Genomic DNA, 24,584 nt, shown 5'->3' on the forward strand with positions numbered 1-24,584 from the left:
TGCATTTGAGGCTTTAGTGTTCAGATACGCCTTATCTCTGCCTGCTGCTTTCAGCTTACTTGCAATTATTAAAAACAAAAAAAACAAAAAAAAAAAAGGAATCCGTCAGTTCTGCAATTTTTTTCCAAGCTAGTCCAAATTCTCTGACAAACTCACCTTAGATCAATATAACAGTTTGAAGTAAACTAAATATAATGTCATGATATGCATGCATATGCATATTATTAATATGCATATTATTGCATATTATAATAATATGCATATTATTATCAGCATAGTTAAGTACCGTATTTTCCTTTTTTTCATGGTTTGGCCCGAGGCGCGACTTATATGTGAAATTATTAAAATATATAATTTCACATCTTCATTATTATCACACTGAAAACTGCGTGAGGACACTCTAGACTTGTACCAGTATCTACTCCTCTGATGACAGCCACACAGAAGAGGAAGCAGAAAGCAAAACTTCCTCCGGAGTTGGCAGAGTTGTCCAGAAGTGACACCAAGGACGAAGAATTCAGTGGATTTAGTGATTTGGAATGAGATCCAGAGTGTTGCTTGTTTTTTATGCTTTATTTATCTGGTTAACGGTTAATATCTCACATTAACAAACCAGACACATGTTCAGTTCTTATGCTTCATGTAGCTGAATAAATATAAATGTGTTACGTTAGCGTGATGTACTGATATTCAGCCTGTTGTTCTCTATTTTATTGTTATTATTATAATTTGCCTTTAAAGATAAAATGTTTGTTCTTCATCTCGGATTTTGTAAAATAAATTTTCCCCCCAAAAAATACGTCTTATAGTCCAGTGCAACTTATATGTTTTTTTGTTCATCATTATGCATTTTTCAGCTGGTGCGACTTATACTCCAGAGCGACGTATAGTCCAGAAAACACAGTATGAGGAAAAAAAAGTGTCTTCTTATACAATATATATTCATGTTGATATTTAGTTCTGGCTGCAATACTGTAGTCTGTATTTTTTCCTGTACTGGATTATGGAGATATAATACACATGCAGACTTCAGCCTCTACTTTGAAACCTTCAGACACACTCTTTCACTCAGCCCTTCGTTTCATAACAGGTGATGAATTTAAAACCCTTCACTGCACTCTATGAAAAGGTGGGTTGGCCATTGCTATCTGAAAACAACACTGGATAAAATGTATTTATAAGGGGCTACTAGTTAGACTGCCTGAATATCTCACTTTCTTGTTGAACACAGATATGGAAACTTTTAATACGAGATCTCATGATTGTGTAAGTCTAAGGACGAGCCGCACCAGAACTGAGATGGGAAAAAAGGCTTTTGCTTCACAGAAATTGAATATATTTCAAGGACGAGCAAAATTTGATACTTTGGTGTCACAAATGCAGTTTAATAATGTGGTGATAAACATTTATACTCACATCTGCTCCTGTTTTTAATGTTTTAAATGGACTTATGTACTTATTTGCTTTGTTTTTTGTTTGGATTTTTCTGTATTTTGAACAGCATGCCATAAAAAGTGAGTCTAAGCGCTCTCATTGGGTCATTGGGTTGTTAAGAAAAAAGCATCTATCTCCATAGCAAAAGATGAAGTTTAAATCTGTCAACTGGACAAATCGTTGTAGGAGTGAAGATGTTTCGCTGCTCGTCCAGTTCTGGTCAGATTGCTGCTGGACACTGACTTATATCTATCTGAAGGGAGGTGTCGCTTTAACTAAAACAAAACAGAACAACCAATTACAAGCTGCTGTGCACTGTAACACAGGAGTCTCAAACTCACGGCCCGGGGGCCAATTGCGGCCCGCGAGAGGATATTTTATGGCCCGCAGGACAATATGAAAGTTTAATGTTAGTGTGGCTTTAACATGTGTCACTCCTGTCGCAAAAGATTCAACAAATAACGATGTATATCCATAAAATCCACAAGAATTGGCATATTTCCTCATGTATGTTGAAAACAGCGATGACGTTTGAGAAAATTTTAAATACCTGATAAGCCCAGCCTCACCCAGACTCTGCCTCCTGCGGCCGCCGGCTAATTTGAGTTTGAGACCCCTGCTGTAACATCTTGTGGCGTTAACAGATCATAAAGAAAATACGCACTGCTGGATTCAATGCTAGTATCATGATGCTAGCTGTGAGGTTAGCGTTCCTACCGCACAGCAAAAACGCCCCAGGTTCAATTCCAGGGCCATTTCCAGACTTTCTATGTGGATTTGTGAATAAAAATACATACGGCAAACTAGTAAAAGTGGGCCTATATCACAGGAGCATTAATGTTACAGAAAAGACTTCAATATAAACCACTAAACTAATCCAAGAATCCATTTTGAAACATGTTCACAGAAGTCTGAAATACAGGACTAGCCAGGTTTTCAGCATAATAACATCCCATCGAGACAGGATTCACGATTTGTAAATGGGCCATTGAAATCCTGATTATAATCGCAGTTACAAAATGCACATTTATTTTATCAAGTGGTCAGGGGGATTTTTGAATTCTTGCTCAGCTCAAAATAACTTCAAGTGCGAGGCTTTTCTATCTTCATAATTGAAAAGTACATGCAGTCTTCATAGCAAGGCCGCCGGAGTTGAATACCAATAGGTTTCTGCTCGTAATCACTTTCTCAGTTCCTACACGCATAAAATTGATCTAACTATAATATCCGTCAACATGGGTACAGCCGTCAGTAATGGAGCTGTAACGAATACTTGTCTTAATTATGTTGCATGCATTAATTATTTCTGATTGCACATTAATCATTTATATTACATGACACAATTAAAACGCCGATTATGAGCACAGTGACTTTCATACGGGCTTGTCGCATACGCCGGGTCCATTAACGAAACAAGGTTGTGATCTGAGTGTAAATTGCAGTTCATAAACTCGTTAGATAACATTTCTTTGTAACCTCTACGTAACTTTTTCTATAGTGGGACGTTGCTGCTCTGTTGTTGTTTTTGCTTTGGCTGGAATGTTCAACAGTTACACATGTCCCGTGTTAAACTGAGACATGTAACACTGTTAAATCCCACAGTGTAACTTTCTATTTCCATGGAATCATGCAGTTGACTTTTCACCGCAGGAAAGTTACACAGTGTTGCTTTAACTAAAACAAAACCACAATTACAAGCTGCTGTACACTGTAACATCTCATGGCGCTAACAGACCATGAAGAAAATATGCACTATTACCATATGTCAAACTCAGGCCCGGGAGCCAAATCTGGCCCGCGGTGTGATTATATTTGGCCCGTGAGATCATATCAAATGTGCATTAGAGCTGGCCCAACGGTATATAGCACATACACCACCCGCAAGTGACTCCCCCCTTTTCTCTTGACACTCATTAGCAACCAAGCTACTGGTCATTTCAGCCAAATTCATTGCTACAGAGAGAGACATAATTTATTTTATTCATTTAAATAAGAAATTAATACTGCTGATGTGTCTTTTATTTCAGAATTAAATGCCTCATGTGTTTGTAATATCAAGCTTGAGTTGTTCCAGATTTTGTGAGTTGTTCTGTGAATTTGAGTCTGACACGCCTGATCTAAACTACAGGGTTTAGACAAATTTGTGATTTGTGTTTTAATAACAGGATTCTGTTCAAATTGTGATTCATCTACTTCTCCTCTCTTGCAGGACTGTCCTACCTCTCGATATATAACAGACAAAAACTGGTTTCATGTTTCTTTTAAAAAACTCCTCTTTATTTTTCATTTGATCCCTGTCACCGTCTGGTCTATGGTCCATTAGTGTCCTCTTTTTTCTTTTTTTTGAGCACCTCTTGAAATCCCATTACTGTCCACCGCTCAAGTCCAGGTTGGGGTTACTAACTCTTGTCCGTGGCCAGAGACAGTTTAGTGGAGAGAAGGCTCCAAGGGACTGACTGGAGTGCGGCTGGTTATTTTCTGTCTGGTCCGCGGGGATGGAGGGGTTGAACAGTGTCAGCAATGGGCAATTGAACAAAGTTTTCAGAAGCAATGCGCCTGGGAAATACTCGCTTTTGCACTAATCGGATAAAAGTTTGAATATTAGGTGACGTGAAAGACATAATATGCTGCGGATGTGGTGTGACGTTGAAAGTCTGGTCAAACATCCTCCTTTTTGTTAAGGGAAAGTACTTAATTGTCCAAATATGTCCAGATCTTGAGATAGTTTTGAGGATAAGAGTACCTAGCTGGAGGATTAGCATATTGTGCCTGTTTTATATTTACAAAAGGAACCGGAATACCTGAATGAAAGTTATCCAGATACAAAAACATAATTACAAAATCCACATAGAAAGTCCCTGGAATCGAGCCTGGGACGTTTTTGCTGTGCGGTAGGAATGCTAACCTCACAGCTAGCATAATGATACTAGCATTGAATCTGGTAATGCAGGGGTGTCAAACTCAAATTCACAGGGGGCCAAAATTAAAAACTAAGACAAATTCCCAGGGCAAACTCAATATTTATTGAAAAATTGACTGTACCTGACATGTGATGTTTAACCTTTTCATATGGAAACAAACTTTAGTTTTGCTTAAACACAAAATCTGGAACAGCTCAAGCTTGATATTACAAACATATGAGAAATTAAATTTGAAATAAAAGACACATTAGTAGTATTAATTTCTTATTTAAATTAATAAAATACATTGTGTCTCTCTCTGTAGCAATTGGTTTGGCCGAGGTGACCAGTAGCTTGGTCGCTAATGAGTGTCAACACAAAAGGTGGGGAGCTTGCTGGTCTCGAATGCAGCGTACTAGCAAAGCATTGTGGGATTTGTAGTATTAGTGGTGCACTATATACCGGCTGGCCAACCATAATACACGTTTGATATGATCTCACGGGCCAAATAGAATTACACAGTGGGCCAAATTTGGCCCCCGGGCCTGAGTTTGACATATGTGCTTTAGATTGATGACATGTTCTGAAATGTGATTCCTGTATTAGTTTGCCGGTTCCTATTTCAATCTTTTTGTCATCTGGACGTGTTTAAAATGTGAACTTTGAATAGAATCCCATTATTAAAACATAAATTGCAACACTCGTCTCAGAAATAGTAATTAGATATTTTTCCTCAGCCTTAATCGAGGGCTGTATGAAAGTGCAAGACTCTCTGAAGTGGCACCATCTGTCAGTTAAACATGGAAAGCTAGCATTGATTGAAAGTACCTTCAAGGTAAAGATGTTGTTTATCTGAGAAAGTTAATCCAATATGGAGGAGAAGGGCTTTGATGAATGTGAGGGATGGAAAAATATAATCCAAGAACGAAATACGGTGAAATTAGCATTAGCATATTTTGTGCTCAGAAATTTATCACAGCCTTTATTACAATTTGAAACTTTTTGCAATTTGCGATGAAAAATAGTAGCCTAGAACTTTTAGCTTTTGCACATTCTGTTTGAATAATTTACTTTTCAGACACATTTTTCCAAATTTTCAGAAATTTTCTTTGACCAAATATAGAGATAATGACAAAAAAAACCTTTCGTATTTGAAAAAATAATGATAGTAAAGTCCTTCCAAGAAATGGTTTAGTGACACTTGAGGAGGAAACCCATCAAATAATACTGTAAAATGATAAGAAAAAAAATATAAAAGTATTGTTCAAGGTTAGAATCAGGGTTTGATAGACAATCGTTGATTATTATGTTTTCAGACACATTTCTCTCTTTTTTTTTGTCTTTTTTATGTTTTTCTTTTTTATGATTTTTTTGTTTGTTTGTTTTACCAGATATAGAGATACAGGAAAAAAATTGACAAAAAAAATCTTCCAACAAATGTTTTATTGAAACCTTGGAAGGGAAACTGAAAATGAAACAAAACAAAACAATAGAGTATTGTTCAGGGTTAGAAATTGCAACTTTTTTTTTTTTTATCCAAATATCACTTTTTTTTAGTTCCTTAATTTTTTTTTTTTTTTTTTTTTTTATAGTTTTTACTTAACTTTTTTTTTTCACTCAGTATACCAAGGACTAACAATAGACAATCTTTGCCTTCATATCGGTCCAAAGTAAGTGTAGTTGTTTGGATTAGCTGCTGGCTTGTTGACAGTGTAGCACAATGTATTACGCCTGTATTCTCAAAAGTTGTTCTGATGCACTATTGGCTTTTCTCCGCCCACTCTACTCCACCCACTCATATTACTGTATGCATCACGCCTCTCCTGCTCCTTTGTAACCTCCACTCTCAACAATGATAGAGGCAACCTGCAACTCCATGAAGCTCTTTATCAGTCCCTTTGGTCAATGAACGTGTACAGGGGGCAAGACACATTTTGCTCACACACACGGGGAGAAACTGGGTACAGAGCCTTTAACACACTGCGTTCCCAAAGAAAGTCCATCTGGAATTGCTCGGTTTGAACAGGTATTGTGAAATAAACCCAGAGAAAATCTATAAATGTGTATGCTCCTTTTGTTGTTGGTGGGGACAGCTGATGCGGGGAGATTTTAAAGGCATGTCTACAATACAAAATGGCTGCCAATCTCCAATTATATTTTTAGTTGTTTTTTTTTTTTTATTTTAGTTTTTATTTTTGTTTTTTTTATGTGGGCATGTTTCTGAATGTGTGCATGTATTGAAATAAAAATAAATAAATAAATAAATAATTGAATAATTTATTTGTTGTTTTCTGGACATGCAAATGGAAAAATCATATGTGATCATATTTTGCCACAATTTATTTAAAAATGTATTTTCATTGGGCTTGAGAAGGACACTAGCCTCCCCTAGAACGGCTAATACTCCCCCATAGCTCCCCCACTTTCATAGAACATCCAATTTCGACTAAAAACTTCCAAATTGCATGTAGTATATTAAAAAAAGAAACATAATTTCATATTTTATAAATCACTACCAGTGCTCACTACATTTAAACTTGTTTGAAACAGCACAGCAAACATGTTGTGGAGATACACCTTATTGTTAAAACACTCCAAATGAACTTGATGAGTGAGCACCTGAACTGAAGACTTTAGCGCCCCCTTGGCTCCTCCAACCAAAAATATCTGGCACCGCCCCTGCTCTTGGGTCGTTGTGTCAGGCATAAATTAATTTCAATATTAACGTTTATCGACTGCATTTGCTTAAGCAATATAACAAACTTCAAAATTTGTTCTTGTGACAGGTTAACTCCGCGTGTAACCACAACCAATGAAGGAGGAACAAAACTTTTGATCAGAAGTGAGAGAAATGCCATTCTGTTCAGAAGGATAGTTGACTAATGAGTATCTGTGAGCATGTTGACTTTATTGTAGTAGATGTACATTTCCAAATCTGGCCATGTTTTGGTATTTATGTGCATGTTTTTTGTGCATATGACCTGCCCCTTGGATATTTGATGGATATGACCTGCCCTTGAGGCCCACTGTATTGACCAGATGCAGTGATAACGATAACGATAATAACACTGACTGTGGGCCGTCTCTTACCTGGTACTCGCTGGGCCAGAATGTGCTCACAGCCAGTTCCACCTGGTGCCACTGACGTCCCTGGGCTCCAGAGATGTTCCACACGGCCGAGCCTTTGGGGCCGTTGTTGACGCGGATGAAGACCTGCAGATTCCCTGGGCTGTGACCGTCGCGGCTGTACAGGAAGTAGCTGAACTGGATGCAGTGGGTGTCATTCTCGCTGAGGGGCAGCAGGAGGAGCTGTGCGCGCTGGCCGCCGTAGTGCTGAGAGGAGTTCACCATCATAAAAGAACCTGGAAAGAGATACAAAGGATATGGTACCGTCAAATGCCAAGGAATAATGGAGTGACAATGGTGTAGAGGGTTTAGTAGTCGCCATCGAACTGGAACGTTTCATCCATTATATGTGAATATGTTAGTCTGACATTTGGTTTTCGTGGTGGAGGGTGGAGTAATGCATCTATCTCCATGGAAACAACCAGGACATGGCTCCAAATCAACTTTAACATCAAACTGTGGAAAATCCCAGTTACATTTTTGTATAATTCATAACTCAACGTCATAAACCAAGACATTATTGTGCTGTCTCCAAATAAAAGCCAGCATTAAAAAGGGCACGCAACAAGACACAATCTCAAAGCTGAAAAAAATGGAACAATTCCCTCCACACAAGCAATCAGAGTGAGTGCATTGAGCTGTATAGACAGAAGTTTCGTGATGATTTGTTGACAGCCAGTTTGCGCCCAGAGATATCCACAATGTACTCCGCTTCGTGCTTGTTTTTGCTGAATCCCTCATGCCCACTCACTCTACGCACCTGTCTAATGTTTTGACTGACAGCAGAGTTCAGGTGCTGAAGCTGTTAATACATTTTACACCATCCATAGAAATGAGTTGTGAAAAAAGTATGTATATACATAAAGATGTTTCCTCAGTAAAAACACTTCTACTTTTCAACTTCTGCTTCTATTTCTACTGCTCTCTCTCTCTCTCTCTCTCTCTTTCTTTCCCCCTCTTCTTCTTCTCTCCTTCTCCTCTCCTCTCATTATCTCCACTCCTCCCTCCCACTTTCTCTCTCCTCATTCTTTCCTCCTCTTCCTCTCTCCCGTCTTCCTCTTTCTTTCCTCCTCTTCCTCTCTCCCATCTTCCTCTCTCCTCTTTTTCTCTCCTACTTCTCCCCTCCCCCTCCTTCTCCTCTCATTATCTCCTGCTCCTCCTCTGCCCCCACTTTCTCTCCCATGTCTTTCTTTCCTCCTCCTCCCTCCCTCTCCCATCTTCCTCTCCCCCTCCTCTTTTTCTCTCCTCTTCCCCTCCCTTCCCTCTCATTATCTCCCCCCACTCTCTCTCCTCTCTTTCTTTCCTCCTCCTCTCCCCTTTTCTCCTCTTCTTCTCTCCTCTCCCCTTTTTCTCTCCTCCTTCTCCCCTCCTGCTTCCTCTCCTCTCATTATCTCCTGCTCCTCCTCTGCCCCCACTTTCTCTCCCCTCCCCCTCCCCCTCCCCCTCCCCCTCTCTCCCGTCTTCCTCTTTTTCTTCCAGGCCTGAGTTTGACATATGCGGTGTATAACTTCACAACTTACATACTTGTGTACTTTTGTTACATAATAATTAGGTTAGCATACTTTACACTTTTTATGCTTCAGTTGTGTTTGCTAACAGTACAAGCAACATTCCCTGGTTCGGGCAATTAGATGAATGTCCCACCCCACTCTTCATCCCCGTTTCACAAAGTCCTATTGCCCTCATAATAATACTTGTACTCATTAGACTGGGCTTTTTTATACTTGCATACATTTCCTTTACAATCATATCCCATTAGCCCAGGTTTTTGCAGACTCCAGGCTTCTTCCTGTGCTGCAAATCCTCTCTATATATTTTAAACTCACCTCTGTTTGGCCTTAGGTTGTTATCCCGCTTCTATCTGTCCAATACTTTGAAGCTATTTGTTTGGTCTATCTCCGCCTGCGCCCACTGCTGCCTGGGATCCTATCATCATTTTTTGGAGCGAATATGGCGGTTCAAAGCCCTCTCTCCCTTCTCTCTCTCTCCTCTCCCCTCTCTCTGTCTCCCTTCTCTCTCCCCTCCTTCTCTCCTCTCTTCTGACTCTTGTATGACTCTCTGTCTGTCTCTTCATTCTCACACCCTCATTCTTTTCCCTTTCTCTCCTCTTCTTCCCATTCCTATTTTTCTCTCCTCCTTGTCTCACCTTCTCTCTCCTCTCTTTATCTCCCCCTCTTCTTCTCCCGTCACTTTCTCGCTCCCCTTTCTATCCTCCTCTCCTCCTCCTGTCCCACTCTCTCTTCACTTTACTCCCTCCCACTTCTCTCCAACTTCTCTTTCTCTCCCATCCCCCCTCTCTCCCCACTTTCTCTCTCCTCATTCTCTCCTCCTACTCCTGTCCTCCTCTCTCCTCTCTCTCCACGTTTCTCTCCCCTCTTTCTCTCCTCCTCCTTCTATATCCTTACTTTCGCTCATCCTATCCCCTCATTTCTCTCTCTTTCTCCTCCTCCCTTTTGTCTCCTCCTCTCTCTCTTGCTCTATCCCCCCTCCTCTCCCACCTCTCCTCTCTCTCTGTCCTTCTCACCTCTTCCTCTGCCCCTCCTCTTCTTCTCTCCTTCTCCCCCTCTTTCTCCTCTCATTATCTCCCCCTCCTCCTCTTCCTCCACTTTATCTCTCCTCTTTCTTTCCTCCTCCTCTCCCCCTCTTCCTCTCTCCCCTCCTCCTTTCCTCTCCTCCTATCCCCTCATTTCCCTGTCTTCCCCCCTCTTGCCCTGCCATCCCTTCCTCTCTCTTTCTCTCCCTCCATCTCCACTCATTATCTCCCTCTCCTCCTCTCCCACTTTCTCTATACTCTTTCTTTCTCTACAACCTCCTCCTCTCCCCCTTCTTTTTCTTTCCTCCTTCTACTATCTCCCCACTTTCTCTCTCAACTTTTTCTCTCCTCCTCCTTCCTCCTCCTCCCCCTCTCTTTCTCTCCTCCTTCTTCTTCCATCTTCTCACTTCCCCTCCTCCTATCATTTCCCTCTCTTGTCCTGCCACCCCTCATCTCTCTTTCTCTCTTCTTGCTCTTTTTCTCCCCTCCCTCCTCCTCACCACTCATTATCTCTCCTCCTCCTCTCCCCCCACTTTCTCTCTCCTCTCTTTCTTATCTCCTCCTCTACCGCCCTCTCCTTGTCCTCTCTCCCCTCCTCTTTTTCTCTCCTCCTCCACTGCACCTCCTCCCTCTTCTCTCATTATTTCCTCCTCCTCCTCTCCCCCCACTGTCTCTCTGGTCTCTTTCTCTCCTCCCTTTCCTTCTATCTAATCAGATTCCTCCCCCTCCTCTCTCTCTCTCTCTCTTTCTGTCTTTCTCCAGGCGTCGTGCGGTTCTTTCCTTTGAGATGTTGGTGTTGCAGAGGCACATCTGTCCGTGGCTCCGGGGCCGTGTGGAGTATCTCTTGTTGGTTTTTTGGAGAGGTGGAGCTGAACAGATCTGTATAGGAGTGTTTGAATGCGGCATCACATCGGTGGGAAATGCAATTTGAAAAGCCCAAATGCAGCATCCACCTTGAAGCCAGAACAGTGCATTCCCCAAAAATAAAATAAGACGTGTTTTTGTAACCCTGCCTTGAACTGTTTGACTTTGGTACAAAACAAAACAAAACAGAAAAACTCCATCTTAAGTCGACTACCACGTATGGAATTATGTGCAGTGGTGCAGTGGGTAAAGAATTCACCCACTAATGGGAAAATCACCAGTTCAGATACAGAACGGTTTGGTTTCTGTGCTAATTCAAATTAAGTCTCATTGCACATGTTTGACAGTGACAGGAAGGGCATCTGGCTTACAAATAAAAAATGTACTGAATAAAAGACAATACAAACTGTTAAAACACCACTAAAATAGGGCCAAAGTCAACAGACATATTTTCTGGGCTCCATATTTAAGTCAATAAGTGCATTTTCACTATATTTCTTCAGGTCTATGCAGTATTAAGTTACTAGATAAAAATGCAGACGCGGCTAAACCTGCCCCAGGATCATTAATCACATGAAGCCTAACAATTTTTGGAGAATCTGGCAAAGTTACAAACTTGGCTATTTATTTTTATTTTTTTTTAAGAAATGATGAATTCACGCCTTCAGCTGACACTGTGCTGGTTTTGTGGCCTGTCGAGGTTATTTTACTGCCTTGAATGTGACAAGAAGAGATTTTTTTCTTTCAAATAAAATATGTGTTACCATAAATTCTGTTAAAGAGCATTACACAACTATTATATTGAATTTAATTTAGGTAAAGTTCAAAATTTACTTCCTGGTTGGATAGGAGATTTTATTTGATTAATTTATTTATCTTATTGTATTTTATTTCATTTTTATTTATTTTATTTATTTTAGTTTATTATTATTATTATTATTATTATTATTATTATTATTATTATTATTATTATTATTATTATTATTATCATTATTATTATTATTATTATTATTATTATTATTATTATTATTATTATTATTTTATTTTATTTTATTTTATAATAATAATAAAGGTATACAACATTTATGGCATAATAGAACAGTTCCATGTATTATATAGAAATGCAGAAAAAAACAACAACAACAGCAACACAATACTTGGGGCTGTCCTTAAGACTTAGGTCATCTATTACATTTTTCATTTTTATATCTTCTTTCTTTCCCATAATGGGAAGCCGGAGTACGTAACTGTTACCTAGCAACCATAATGTTAACAACCATAATGCAATATTTTGGATGGAGTTTTTGGTCTTGATGACACAGATTAAGGTATTCTGCTTTAAAACTCATTTCTACTTCCTGTATATGATACTTTTTTGGTACTTTTTCCCCACAAACTTGCACTTAACTGATGTAAGCGTATGATAAATATTTACAACAGGTACAATCCCACCAGAACAAGTCATAATTATAAAAACCTGACACCCTGTCATGTGCTTTTTCAGTTCACTTTTCTTTTATAGTTTTATAGTAGCAGACACTTTGTTGTTTCTTCTCCAGGTTGGAGAACACATGGCACATTTGACACTGTTCTACCATCCAAATGTGGCCATATGCTGTACAGTCTGGACTCCAGCACGATCTTGAATCCACACTGTATTTTCAGCTCGGGCTCATAAGCACTTAAACCACTCATAGTCTGCAGTCCACATATAGGTTTCCATCAGATTTTATGTTTTATTGAAATAATGGTATGGAAAACAGGAGAGGAGGCAGCGTGTAAAAGGGGAGAGTGCTTTTATGCTCGGATAGAGTGCCTCATGCCCTTCGTTGGCAAGATTATGAGTGAATTCAAGATCATTAAACAAAAAAAAAGTTTAGATAAAGGGGAATTAAAGTATTCAAAATGCAATACCTACATACAGTTTGCATAAAAAGTTGAACTAAAGTCATTATGCTTTCTGGTATATTATGTCACATTTTTTGGTAGGAGGGTCTACCACTTACTCGTCTCCATGGCAACATTATTGCTTTGTCTGAAATGTTCTACAATGCAACATCAAACATCTTTCCTGTGCACAAACACTTTCCTCCACACAGTTTTCACAAACAGCATAGTCTGTATTATCGCCATGTTTGTTTTCGTTTGTTTGGGTCGTTTCATATTTGGTTTCCACCCAGAAACGCTGTCCTGTGATTGGTCCAGAGCAGGGGTGTCAAACTCATTTTCACTCAAATAAATTACAGTACTTTTTGACTTGTTATTTAACTATTTCTGTATTTATTACTAATTCAAGTTACAAACATTACATATGGATTTGCAAAGATATGAAAAATATGTCTGTGTAACTGCATATTTCTGACATTAAACTGACATTATAAACTGATATTTTTAAGTATTTGTCTCTGTCCGGGGCACACCTACTCACAGACATACAGACAGACAATCATACCTTTTAATTCACCTTCTTGTGGGCCAAATGAGATGATCCGATGGGCCGCATTTAGCCCCAGGGACCTTGAGTTTGACACATGTAGTCTTAAGTCTATCCCGACAACAACTGGGCCCAACTGCACCAGCGGGACCCTGTCACGATGGATTCTCATTAGTTTATGAAATCACAAATATCGTGAGAATAAAGCATTAGAACCAATTCCCAAACAATTTCCGACTTTCCCAATGTGTTTTTGCACTGTTGTCATCCAACCAGAAAGTTTCCATTTTACAAATATCACTGCGTCCTGCTTAGTGACCTTGGGAGGTTTCATTGCAGGATCTAATAAGTAAATCTCAATCGTTTTGATGTTGCCTGCAGGAGGGGCAGAGCTTTATAATTGCATGTGTAACCTTCACACACGCAGGAGTGCACCGGGCGCCTTTAGACACGGCTGGAGCTCAGACAAGAGGATCATGGGTATTGTAGTCGAGTAGGTAGGGCAGACGTTGGGGGCAGAGCCGTGCGTCGTTAATCATACACTGACATGGTTATTAGCATGTAAAGGCAGCCTGGGGAATGCTTAAGTGTAAAATGCCAAGGCTAGAGCTGGATTCTGGATTTTATCAGCGTTGGGTTAAGCCACCGCAACGCAACTCTTTTCTGAACGGATCAAATTACTGTCATTGGTGTGTATATATTTGCAAAACCTTGAAATGTATAAATTTAATGGGGATTATTTGTTACAATCTATTTACCAATTACAAGTACATTTAAAAATAGGTTTAATGTTTCCCTTTAACCATTTTAAAAACAGAAAGTACATAGAAAAAAACAAGTATAGTCTTATTCATTACAACGGTCTTAAAAACAGAGTAAATTAACTTTAACTCATTTTTTGCAGTACAAACCTACTCCTCACTTTCCTAACACAGTCCTAGCATCGTACTGAGGTTTAGTTTTGCAACCAGGGTAATGCTAACAACAGCTAGCACGCTAACTTCCTGGTTTATGTCTCTGTACCAAGTTCAGGTTAAATGAAGCTATCAAAGAGGTAACATAATGTCTTTTCTGTCATTATTAGCACGTTTTAAGTATCTGCAGAGCCTCCACAGTCCGCATTTAACCTGCTCTGGGTGTGTTAGCGTTAGCATTAGCCACAGACGTCAACAGCGGGAGTGCTCGAATGCTCAGATCTGTGATTCGGTATGAGTACTCGTCGATACCGATACCTGAAAAATGGGAACAATGCGAACTCTAGTTAGAACAACGGACTTATGATGCAAAGTAATGTACAGTTGACAATTTAAATTTAAATTTTGTTTGAAAGCAGTGTTTAAGTTCTACTCCAGCTCATCTCCTTTGTTTTGTCATCTCAGCTGTCCAGATATGACCCATAGCAAGAAAAAACATTGTAGGTCAGATTACTGGTGGACACTGCCTTATATCTGTCTGAAGGGAGGGGCTCACTACACTGAAACTGACACACCTATTAGTTTACAGTTTCTGTTTGTTGGCTAAGTCTATTGAGCCACACTGTGAACTGTGCCGGTGTCATATTTTGCATAATCGCTCAGGTCCCTAATGGGTGCTCTCACACCTATTAGCATACTGGCTATCACTGTTGTTTTCCTTGTTTTAATTTAGGTCTGGGGATGGAGTTATAAATAGGAGATAAATGATGTCTAAGCCTTGCCATTTCTGTTCAAAGATGGATTGTCTTTCCTAACAAAAATGTCTGTTTTGTTTCTCCAATATAACGCTCACTGCACTCTTCACTGCACTGAATGGAGTAGACCACATTACTTTGTTTGTGGCTCGGGGTTTTGTCCTTTGGGTGAACCAGTTTCTGTCTTAAAGTGTTTGTAGGTTTGAAATAGACCGGGATTTTGTGCTGTCTGGAAATCCTCTGAAGCTTTTCAGACACACCAGCGGTGTAGGTAATCGTTACACCTTTTCTCCTAAATTCAGATTCTCTGTTGTCCTGTTTTGTGGCTCTCTTCGATCTATTGAGGGCCCATTTTGGATATCTACAAGCAGACAGGGCTTACTCCTTGTGGTGTTGTTCTTTCACTTTTCCTTCCGTGCTTAGGAACCTCTTGAGCTCTGTGTATACAAATAGGTGTGTTAATTTCAGTAGCTCCTCAGTAGCTTCAGATAAATACAAGGCAGTGTCCTCTAGTAATCTGACCAGAGCGACTTGGATGAGCAGTCAAACATTTTCACTCTAAAACTTTTGTCCAGTTGACGGAATTAAATTTTTCTTTTGCTATTCCTGGTTTGTGGATGACAAAACGCTTCACAGTACGATGCAGTCGCCACCAAAAAAAAGGTCAAACACTCTAATATTTGGTTGTTCCGTCTTTAGCTTTAATTACGTCACACATTCACTATGGCACTGTTTTGATTTCACTTCTGTAATGTCTCAAGATTTATTTCCATCCAGTGTTGCATTAATTTTTCACCAAAATGTTGCATTGATGCTGGTCGAGTCTGACGCTGCACAAAGCTTCTCCAGCACATCCCAAAGATTCTCAATGGGGTTAAGGTCTGGACTATGTGGTGGACAATCCATGTGTGAAAATGATGTCTCATGCTCCTGAACCACTCTGTCACTATTTGAGCCCCATGAATCCTGGCATTGTCATCTTGGAATATCCCCGTGTCATCAGGGAAGAAAAAATCCATTGATGGAATAACCTGGTCATTCAGTATATTCAGGTGTCAGCTGACCTCATTCTTTGAGCACAGACTGTTGCTGAAACTAGACCTGGCAAAACTGCAAAACCCCAACCTATTTGCTTAGTTAAATCCAGGTGGCAACTTTTTTTTTTAACCAGGCAGTGTATTTTGACTCCATAAGAGCTACCACAATATACCACAACAACACAAATTTGACTTTAAAGAAATCCGGTATAGCGCCTTTGACATATCATCCTTTACATCCTTCTCTATTGTTGTTAAGGATCACATTAAATACTTCACATACAAAACAAAGCTATTTAGCCCTGAAAGTGTTTGAGAAAATGCTCCTCTGAGTACAATGTTTATAGCCACAGGCATGGGACCAGAGCCAGACAGCTTAACACCATTTTATCACCAATTTATAGGCTCCTTTTAAAGAAATATGGGATTTGGTTTTATCACGGCTCACCCAAAGGAATAATTTATTTTAAGACAAGAAACACTAATTGTTTTTTATTTGGTTTGTTTTTTTATGAGTTTGTATATGTTGGCAAATTGGACTGTGTCAGTGAAGCAGCAGTGTCCCCACCAAACCTTTAAGAGATTTATAAAGGTAAATAACACAACAGGAAGCAAGGAGCATGCTGGGACTTTTAATAGCACTGGAGGCTTAGACAATGCTGTTTTAATGTGCTTATTTTGGCCAGTAATGAATAGAAAACATTTAAAACTGATCTAACTGTACATGTTGAGTCTTTAAAGGCCCTGTAGCTGATTATTTTAACTTTTTTCCCACATATTTGAGCAAAATTTGTCTTACCTTGAGGTCAAATTAAGTCTGCTGTGTGCTGTTTATATCTAATTATTAAGAGTTTTATTGTCTGAGTATCAGGAAGTGCATGTGTGTTGGAATGCTAGTTGTGAAAAGCGCTTATAAACTCATCGGGGTGAATAATCAGGATGTTCGGGATGCATAAGGTAAGTGAGGAACAACTTTGGACATTTTTAAGACGGTAAAACTCAGATACAGCGTCCTTAAACTGCACTAGCATATGTTTACTTTTCTATTTCTAAAAGTAAGTTTGTAATAATTCGTATTAACAACCTCAATTTTGAAATACTGTTTTATATAATACCTCCATTCTTGAACTGTTGTGTAACTTTTTCTCATTTCCACAAGTACAAAGCTTAATATTTGAAGACATTCTTAACAAACCTCCACATTTGATCTTCAGAGTTGTAGGCAAAAGTCAGGTTAGGTCTCAACGATTTTCTCAGAACTAATCCTCCCTCCTTTTCAGCACTACGTTCACAAAAAAATCTATCCTATTCAAGCGTTTCCCTTTTATAAGAGTGAAAATCCTGGATAATGTCGTTTAAAAGCCGGACATGGCGTTGTAAATAGAGCTATGGACCTCGCTTCTGACGCTTCACTGAACTCATGTGCGAGCCCGGCTTATTACTGAAGGTTGAAAAGAGCCGTCGGATAGTCTAAGTATATACCTGGAGATTTCAAACCACATGTTAAATATTAATTATTTGCAGAAAGGCAGTGGTGCAGAGGGTAAAGCATTTGCCCACTAACAAGAGGGTGGCCAGTTCAGAGTTAAAACACCACTAAAAATATATTAAATATTGCTGTAGTGAATATACTTAATCTATATTTGCTTTGTGAAAATAAAAGTACAGTATTTTTCGGACTACAAGTGGAACTTTTTTTCATAGTTTGTCCGGGGGTGTGACTTATACTCAGATGTGGCTTATATGTGAACTTATTAAAATATATAATTTCACATTTTTGTTACTAAAAACTGCGCGAGGGCACTCTAGACTTGTACCAGTATGACAGCCAGAGCGGCGCTTTATCTTCCTCTGGAGCAGGTGGAGTTGTTGAGTGGGATTAAGAGTAAACTTGTTATCTGATTAACTGTTTATATCTTACATTAACAAACCAGACACATGTTCAGTTCTTATGCTTCATGTAGCTGAATTAATATAAATGTGTTACATTAGCGTGATGTACTGATATTCAGCCTGTTGTTCTCTATTTTAATTCTTATTATTATATCTTGCTTTTAAAGATAAAATGTCTGTTCTTGGTCTTGGATTTTGTAAAATAAATTTCCCCCAAAAATTTGATTTATAGTCCAGTACGACTTATATATGTTTTGTTTTTTTTCCTCATTATTATGCATTTTTTGGCTGGTGCCATTTATAATCCGGAGCAACGTATAGTCCAGAAAATACAGTGGGGTTTTTTTCTTTTTTTTTTATTGGGTCCATATTTATTTTGTCTAATACAATGTGTATCACCCCTCCTTTTCAGCACAACAGTTCACTAAAATTCAATTAATCCATTTAAACCATAGACTGTATATATAAATGGACCAACCAGAAGTGCAGGAGGGAAGGGCCGTTACCTTCAACAGCCTCGCTCTGGATTGGCTCCTTGGTTGCTATGATATTCACAGACAGAATTCCAAATATGGAACTTAGCTCCAATTTCGCTCCTATAACTGCTCTGCTTCATTTGACTGGAGCAGAAAGCTATAGGTGATGTCACACTCACTTAGTCCACTTCTTTATACAGTCTATGATGGCTGCCATTTTAAATCCTAGATAACTGTTACTTTCTTGAGCAAGACACTTAACTCACATTGACAGCAAAAAAATAAAAGACAAAAAGACAAAACACTACTAAAAGCATTGCCTTGGTGAATTTACTGAATCAATATTTTCTTTATGACAAGAAACAGTAAAAAAAAAACTATTTTCTTCCTCTTTTTATTAGGTCAGTGTTTATAGTCTAATAAAATGTGTATCTCCTCCTTTTCAACACAACAGTTCATTAAAATTCAATTCATTCAAGTTCTCTCCTTTTATGCTGTGAGTGTGAAAATACAGTATTATAGAGTTTAAAGCAGGGCAGGCACTCTAAATACTTCTCTGATTTCATGTGCTAGCCGGGTTTATTACTGCAAAGGAAAAGGTTGAAAAGAGCAGGGCTGGATGTTCAAAGTATATATCTGGAGATTTCAAATGCATGTCACAGATCCTCAACTGACCACTGCCCACCGCGCGAGAGAGCTGGACCTGATGTCAAAACTGCCAAGAAATATTCGCTGATAACAAGACTTCGCAATTGCCCAGTGGAATAGACCTGCACGTACTGTAGCTGTCCGATCTGCGCTCCTCTGTAACTGTTTTGATGTCTGTGTTCTCTCAAGGGGCTCGGGGTAAATTGCAGCGTTTTCTCCTCTAAGCTGGAGATCCATAATGTCACAGGGTAAATGTTTAACCCCTGTGACAGTAACAGAAGAGTAAGTAATGGAGGACTGGATGTAATGCTGTGTGATATACTGTACATTGTGTCAGGTTTGTCAAGTTGTTGTGTACAGTTTGAATCACGCTTTTGTATAGAGGGATTATCAGTCTGTGTCACTTCCCGCTCTACTGCGCATGTCATTGACTATTTTACAAAACACTATTATTGAGTTCTAAAATGTGAATAATTAATGGCTCAAATAGGAGTACAACTGGCTCACAGACCATGGTTCAGTTTTGCTGTTTTGCAACTGTTGTTTGCTGCCACTGGCGAAGTGACCTCAGGCCAACTGTGACGTTTTATCATAACATAAGTCACTGGAATACATTTGTATTTGTACAGGAGAGGCATCGACAACATGGACAGTCCTGACTTTGTCCCATCTATCGTCCCCAACTCAGCACAGTCAGCTAAAGACGGTGATGCAAAATTCAAAAAATGATGACTTCCAGGTGCTTTGTTGTCGTCTGATCAACCAACTTAATTCCACTTATTGTGACTGGAAGTGCAAATAAAAAATGTGATTTAATACAACTATTATTGGGGTTATCTGTCAGGCTGATACATGGTATGGAGACATCTTAGATGGGAAAGTAGGGGTTTCTGAATATGTGATTTGTACTGTTTTGAATTGAGGATGTAAGACACCTGTGGTAAACCAAGTAAAGTAACTTGGTTATATATGATACTTTTTTGTATTATGATGCTTTTGTGTGTTTCAGCTGTTTCAGAGAAAAAAAAGATGGGATGAGACCAGCAGATGTTCAGACAGTGTCTGTCAGTCCACATCCACTTGCCTCTCTCCAAATGATTGCGGACTGGAGCCTGGTGCTGATCTTTGTTCTGGTAAGAACCCTTAACATGAACCTGACCCAGACTGTCTGTGAACCAATTTAGTTTTTTTTCTAATGAAAAGAACCTTTGTTTGTCCAATTTATTTTTTCAGACGCTATGGTCCCAAAGGTTTCCATGATGACCTCAAACAGAAGCACAGCCAACTTCAAAATGAGTGTGATAATCTGCGTGTGCACGTCAACAAACTGACAGCAGACAACAATTAAAAGAAATGATGAGGGGTGCACAGTTCTCCTTCACCTTCTCAAGTGTACAGCTGCAAGTGTCCTGTTTTTCACAGGTCTGACCACTGCCCTCTTTATTGGGTCCTGGAGGTAGGTAAAGACATGAAGAAATGAAATACTTTTTTATAGTTTTAAAACAGTAAAAATCTGGTACAGTGCCTTTAATGAAACCAGGTTGTTACTTATTATTAGCCTGCACTTTATTTACTGAACATCACAATATCGATTTCAATATGCCTGCAGTAGTAAACATAAAAACAGATGAGTAAAAAAAAAAAGAAAAATCAATAATATCTTAAACATCGTCGTGAAATGCTTGCATGGTTGCTCATTCACAAGAGCCTTCAAACTGTATTTCTTCATAATAGCAGCCTAATGCTAGAGTTAACGTAGCATTTACAGTACAAACCTCGGGCCCAACATCTCATTTTGGCTCCACGGGACAATATGACAAGATGATTGATGCAGCAATTAGAAAGTTGATAACATTCCTCAAGATATCCCTGGCTCCGATAACCTTAACCCGCACCCTTGAAGACACACACCTAGCATAGCACCATCCCTACTGTACACTCGCGCCGTGCTAGCTAGAGTACACGCCACACACATACACACACGTATCTCGCAGTGCAGTGAAATTCTCCATAAGTACATAAAAAGATGATAAGGCACCATCTATTTCTCGCATGACCCAGCCAAGGGCGCGGGTAGCATGCATTAAGAGATTAGGGGACGACCACGGCTCCCTCAATTCATATCGGGGACCTATACGCGTGGGGGCAGGAAGTGGCAGTTTTTGCACGTTTTTATCACTCTTAGGCTCACAAAACCCACATCGACCCAAAGCAAAACGGCGAGAACAGGCGAGAGAAAGCAGAAACAGATAGCTCAGGGGGGTTTTATCTTTATGTTTGTCTATGTCATTTTTTGCTAGCTTCCCTCCATCGCCATCAATAACGTTTTGTAGAACTCGGGGCGGCCATATTGGGCAAACTGACAAGACCATCTTTCTGTGGAAAAGGCCGGGGAAAAGTCAATGCATTTTAATCATTTTTATCGGGGCTTTTCCACCCGGCTGTGTCAGGGAGGGAAGAAGGCATATAGACGTAGGTTTTGAGGGAATGGAACATGTACAGGCACAAATAGGCTAAACGTCATGTGAAATACGAAATATCAAATCTAGAAAGTCATGAAACACATTAACAGATGGTCAGCTAGCAACTCCTAACTTGGTAAATTGGTCTACTCGTAAGTAATCATGTTTTTAATGCGTTTGTCTTAGCGCTTAGTCTCTCGGGATTGTGTCTTTCAGTTGGAAAAGGCGGTGCTCGAGCTGCTGAGTTTTAAAACTCATACACCAAAAATAACCACAGAAGCTAGCGTTCAAATAACAAATGCTACAACAAATGCCCAAAGAAGTTGTGTAGCATTAGGGCTGTCATGATAATTACATTGTCACAACTTTGTTCAGTTATTAAAGTTGGAACAATATTATTTTGGGGGCCAATATTTATCGCAAGTACCTTTTTTTTTTTGGCACTACTGCAAAATTTTTGGTAATTTTTTGGCTATATGTCAAGATTTAAGCCACAAAAGGATGAATTAAAAACTTTTATGACTCTTTACAGATGCAAAGTAAGTACTAAAGTGTTTCGTTCTGGTGCAGCTCATGATTTTTTAACAATATTGTAGATTTATAATTGTTTTTGTGATTAAAATCTTGGGTTTTTGTGTCAGTCGCATAAATTAGGCTCAATACACCGGTCTATATTTACTTCAGCAATATCGAACTTTAAAATGTGTAATCGTGACTGTGGCTATGTAGGTCTATGTAGGTCAGCTATGCTTTGCTACGAATTTTTCAACACATGGATAGCTACTAAAAAATGCTATAAAAGAACAACTGAATGTTAACTAGCTCAAAATGGCCCTAAATTCTCATTGCACACAGCCTCTGCATCAACTAAACCTGTGGAGCCATACTTCCCAAACTGACAACACAAATCTTTCAGTTGGAAAAGGCCGTGCTCAAGCTGCTGCATTTTAATCACATTTTTATCTGCTTTCTTCCACTGGGCTGTGTCACCGAGGATAACAGTTAAAACTCTGCTGATAAAGACGGGCCCGATCGGTACAGGACCACTTCTTCTTCCACCCGCCGACCCTCATCCGTACGGGTCGCGACGAGAAGGTCATCTGAGATTTTCAATTTGGACTTTGAATTTGCTCTTTCAGGTCTTCATTTGCTTGGTGTCTTTTATACTTTCGTGTGATATTGCGATCGCGGGGCCGCCTGACCTTAGATGATATTGCACATATGAGAGGAGTGAAGTGGCCGGGAGCAGAGATGATTGGGAGGGCGCAGATTGGTTTTTGTGCTCCATTCTTCTTTGGCGTCCCGAGCCGTGGAGCGTATGATGCGGTGGTGAGAACATGGTGAGACGCTCGGGTTTGTTTGTGACCTTAAAATAGTTTGTGTGCTCGCGTTTGTTTGTGACCTTAAGAGTAAAGCAGATAATGATAATGATTAAAAAAAATCTGCATATGTAACTTTTTGGCTGGAGATACTTGTCGCCATGGAGATGTTGTTGCTTTGCGTTCCCCCAAAAACGTAATTCTCGCCGTGAGTGGGTTCGCCTCACCACAGATCTGACCTGAAACTTGGCTAAGCAGTGAGATAGACAAGTTTAATGCCATATTGTGAGACATTCTAGCAAAGTAATATCATGTCCATAGCGACGAGCAGGTGTTGGACCCTCCAAAAAACAAAACGTTACACAGTGAACCTTTAGTCTAGCCTGAGTAAATCTTATTTTGGCTCTTTCACTTTAATTAGAAGTCTTTGAAGAAATATGAGTCTGTTATTGCAAAAAAAAAAAGTGCACGAAAATGAATCACAGCGTCTTTTGGGATTATGCTGATAAATAATTGGATATTTTTGCAGTATAACAAAAAAGTTCTTAAATTTGCACTATGTAACTAAGCAAACAAAAAGTAGGGTGGGATTTTGAATAAACGCAGGATAGATGAATTTATTATTGCACTTGTAAAGCTGAAAAGTTGCATAGCGCTTCTTTTAAGAATACTGTAAATTACTTTAAGTGGATGGCACGTAAAGTTGAGCAGAAACGTCGATCAAAACAACCACTTCCTGTTTTCCTGGAGAATGCATTGCCTCCTCCATAGAGTTACGTACTGGGCGAACTTCTCCCAAAATTAGGAACAATGGCCTAGCTGGCCTGAGTGCTTTCTCTGCCCAAACAATGTATGTACCTCCAGCCAGGACGCCACACTGATTTTAGCATTTTCAGAACTCTCCCCGGGTTCTACCTACGCCAATGGGAAATGTGCCGGAGCAACAGCAGCTGGTCATGAATGCCACACTGATGGAGTCTAAGCAACCCCCAAAGACTAGCCACAAAAACAGTTACAAACAAAAAACTATTTGACAGGACAGGCTGCTGGCACTAATGAACTCCCCAGATGTACGCCATGGGGTCTGGATCGCATTGCTAACCTCGACAACAAAAACTAACAACGCTAAGCACTAGGGTTGTCAAATGAAGTATCGAGAACCGCTAATCGATGCTAAAAGTGGTCTCAAAAGTAGACACTCATTTGAGCAGGTATTGGTAAAAAGAGTCGTGCACATGAACCTTTCCGGAATAGGTTTAGAAGACAACATAAGCTAGCATACGCCCATAGACCGCTACGGAAGGATTACACAGAGACCCCATGTTAATATAAAAGAAAGTACTACGTTATTATTCAAGATATAACCAGTTTCACAAGTTGTACATGTCAGCTTGGCTAGGTCTTCCCTCATTACATTACATTGTAGATGCTAACCGCTACCTAGCATGCACTCCATGGAGGTCATGGATTGTGCGGAGCGGAGTTGTACTATGATGCAAGTCCTGTGAAATAATGGTTTACAGTGAGGAGTAGCCTGGGGAGCTAGCTAGCCAAGACGAAAAGTGCTGTCTCATAATGGCTGATCAGGTAACGAGATTTATGACCAAGCGTAAATGGGGCATATCTCTGACATCTAAATTTGCGATTTTAGCACATTTCTCATCGCATGGAGATTTATGGGGAGATTGTAATAACCATATATAATTTAATGCCGTCACGGAAGTGGGGTAGGGTGAGAAATCCAATTACGCCAATTGATTCGTGGTTTTGTTACAAGGGGGAGGGAAAA

The 24,584-nt window shown here is 39.5% G+C and overlaps 1 protein-coding gene across 6 annotated transcripts in view; it reads right to left on the reverse strand.

The window, feature by feature from the left end:
• The window catches only part of LOC117378592 (receptor-type tyrosine-protein phosphatase U-like), a 406,105-nt gene that overhangs the window by 208,338 nt on the left and 173,183 nt on the right, over positions 1-24,584 (reverse strand). For all 6 annotated transcript variants that reach the window (XM_055225577.1, XM_033975221.2, XM_055225579.1 and 3 more), the window contains exon 3: positions 7,425-7,696. In XM_055225577.1, coding sequence (XP_055081552.1) covers positions 7,425-7,696 — 272 coding nt within the window. The remainder of the gene's footprint in view (positions 1-7,424; positions 7,697-24,584) is intronic.

Source organism: Periophthalmus magnuspinnatus, chromosome 11 (genome assembly GCF_009829125.3).
Source record: "Periophthalmus magnuspinnatus isolate fPerMag1 chromosome 11, fPerMag1.2.pri, whole genome shotgun sequence".
Taxonomy (NCBI): domain Eukaryota; kingdom Metazoa; phylum Chordata; class Actinopteri; order Gobiiformes; family Gobiidae; genus Periophthalmus; species Periophthalmus magnuspinnatus.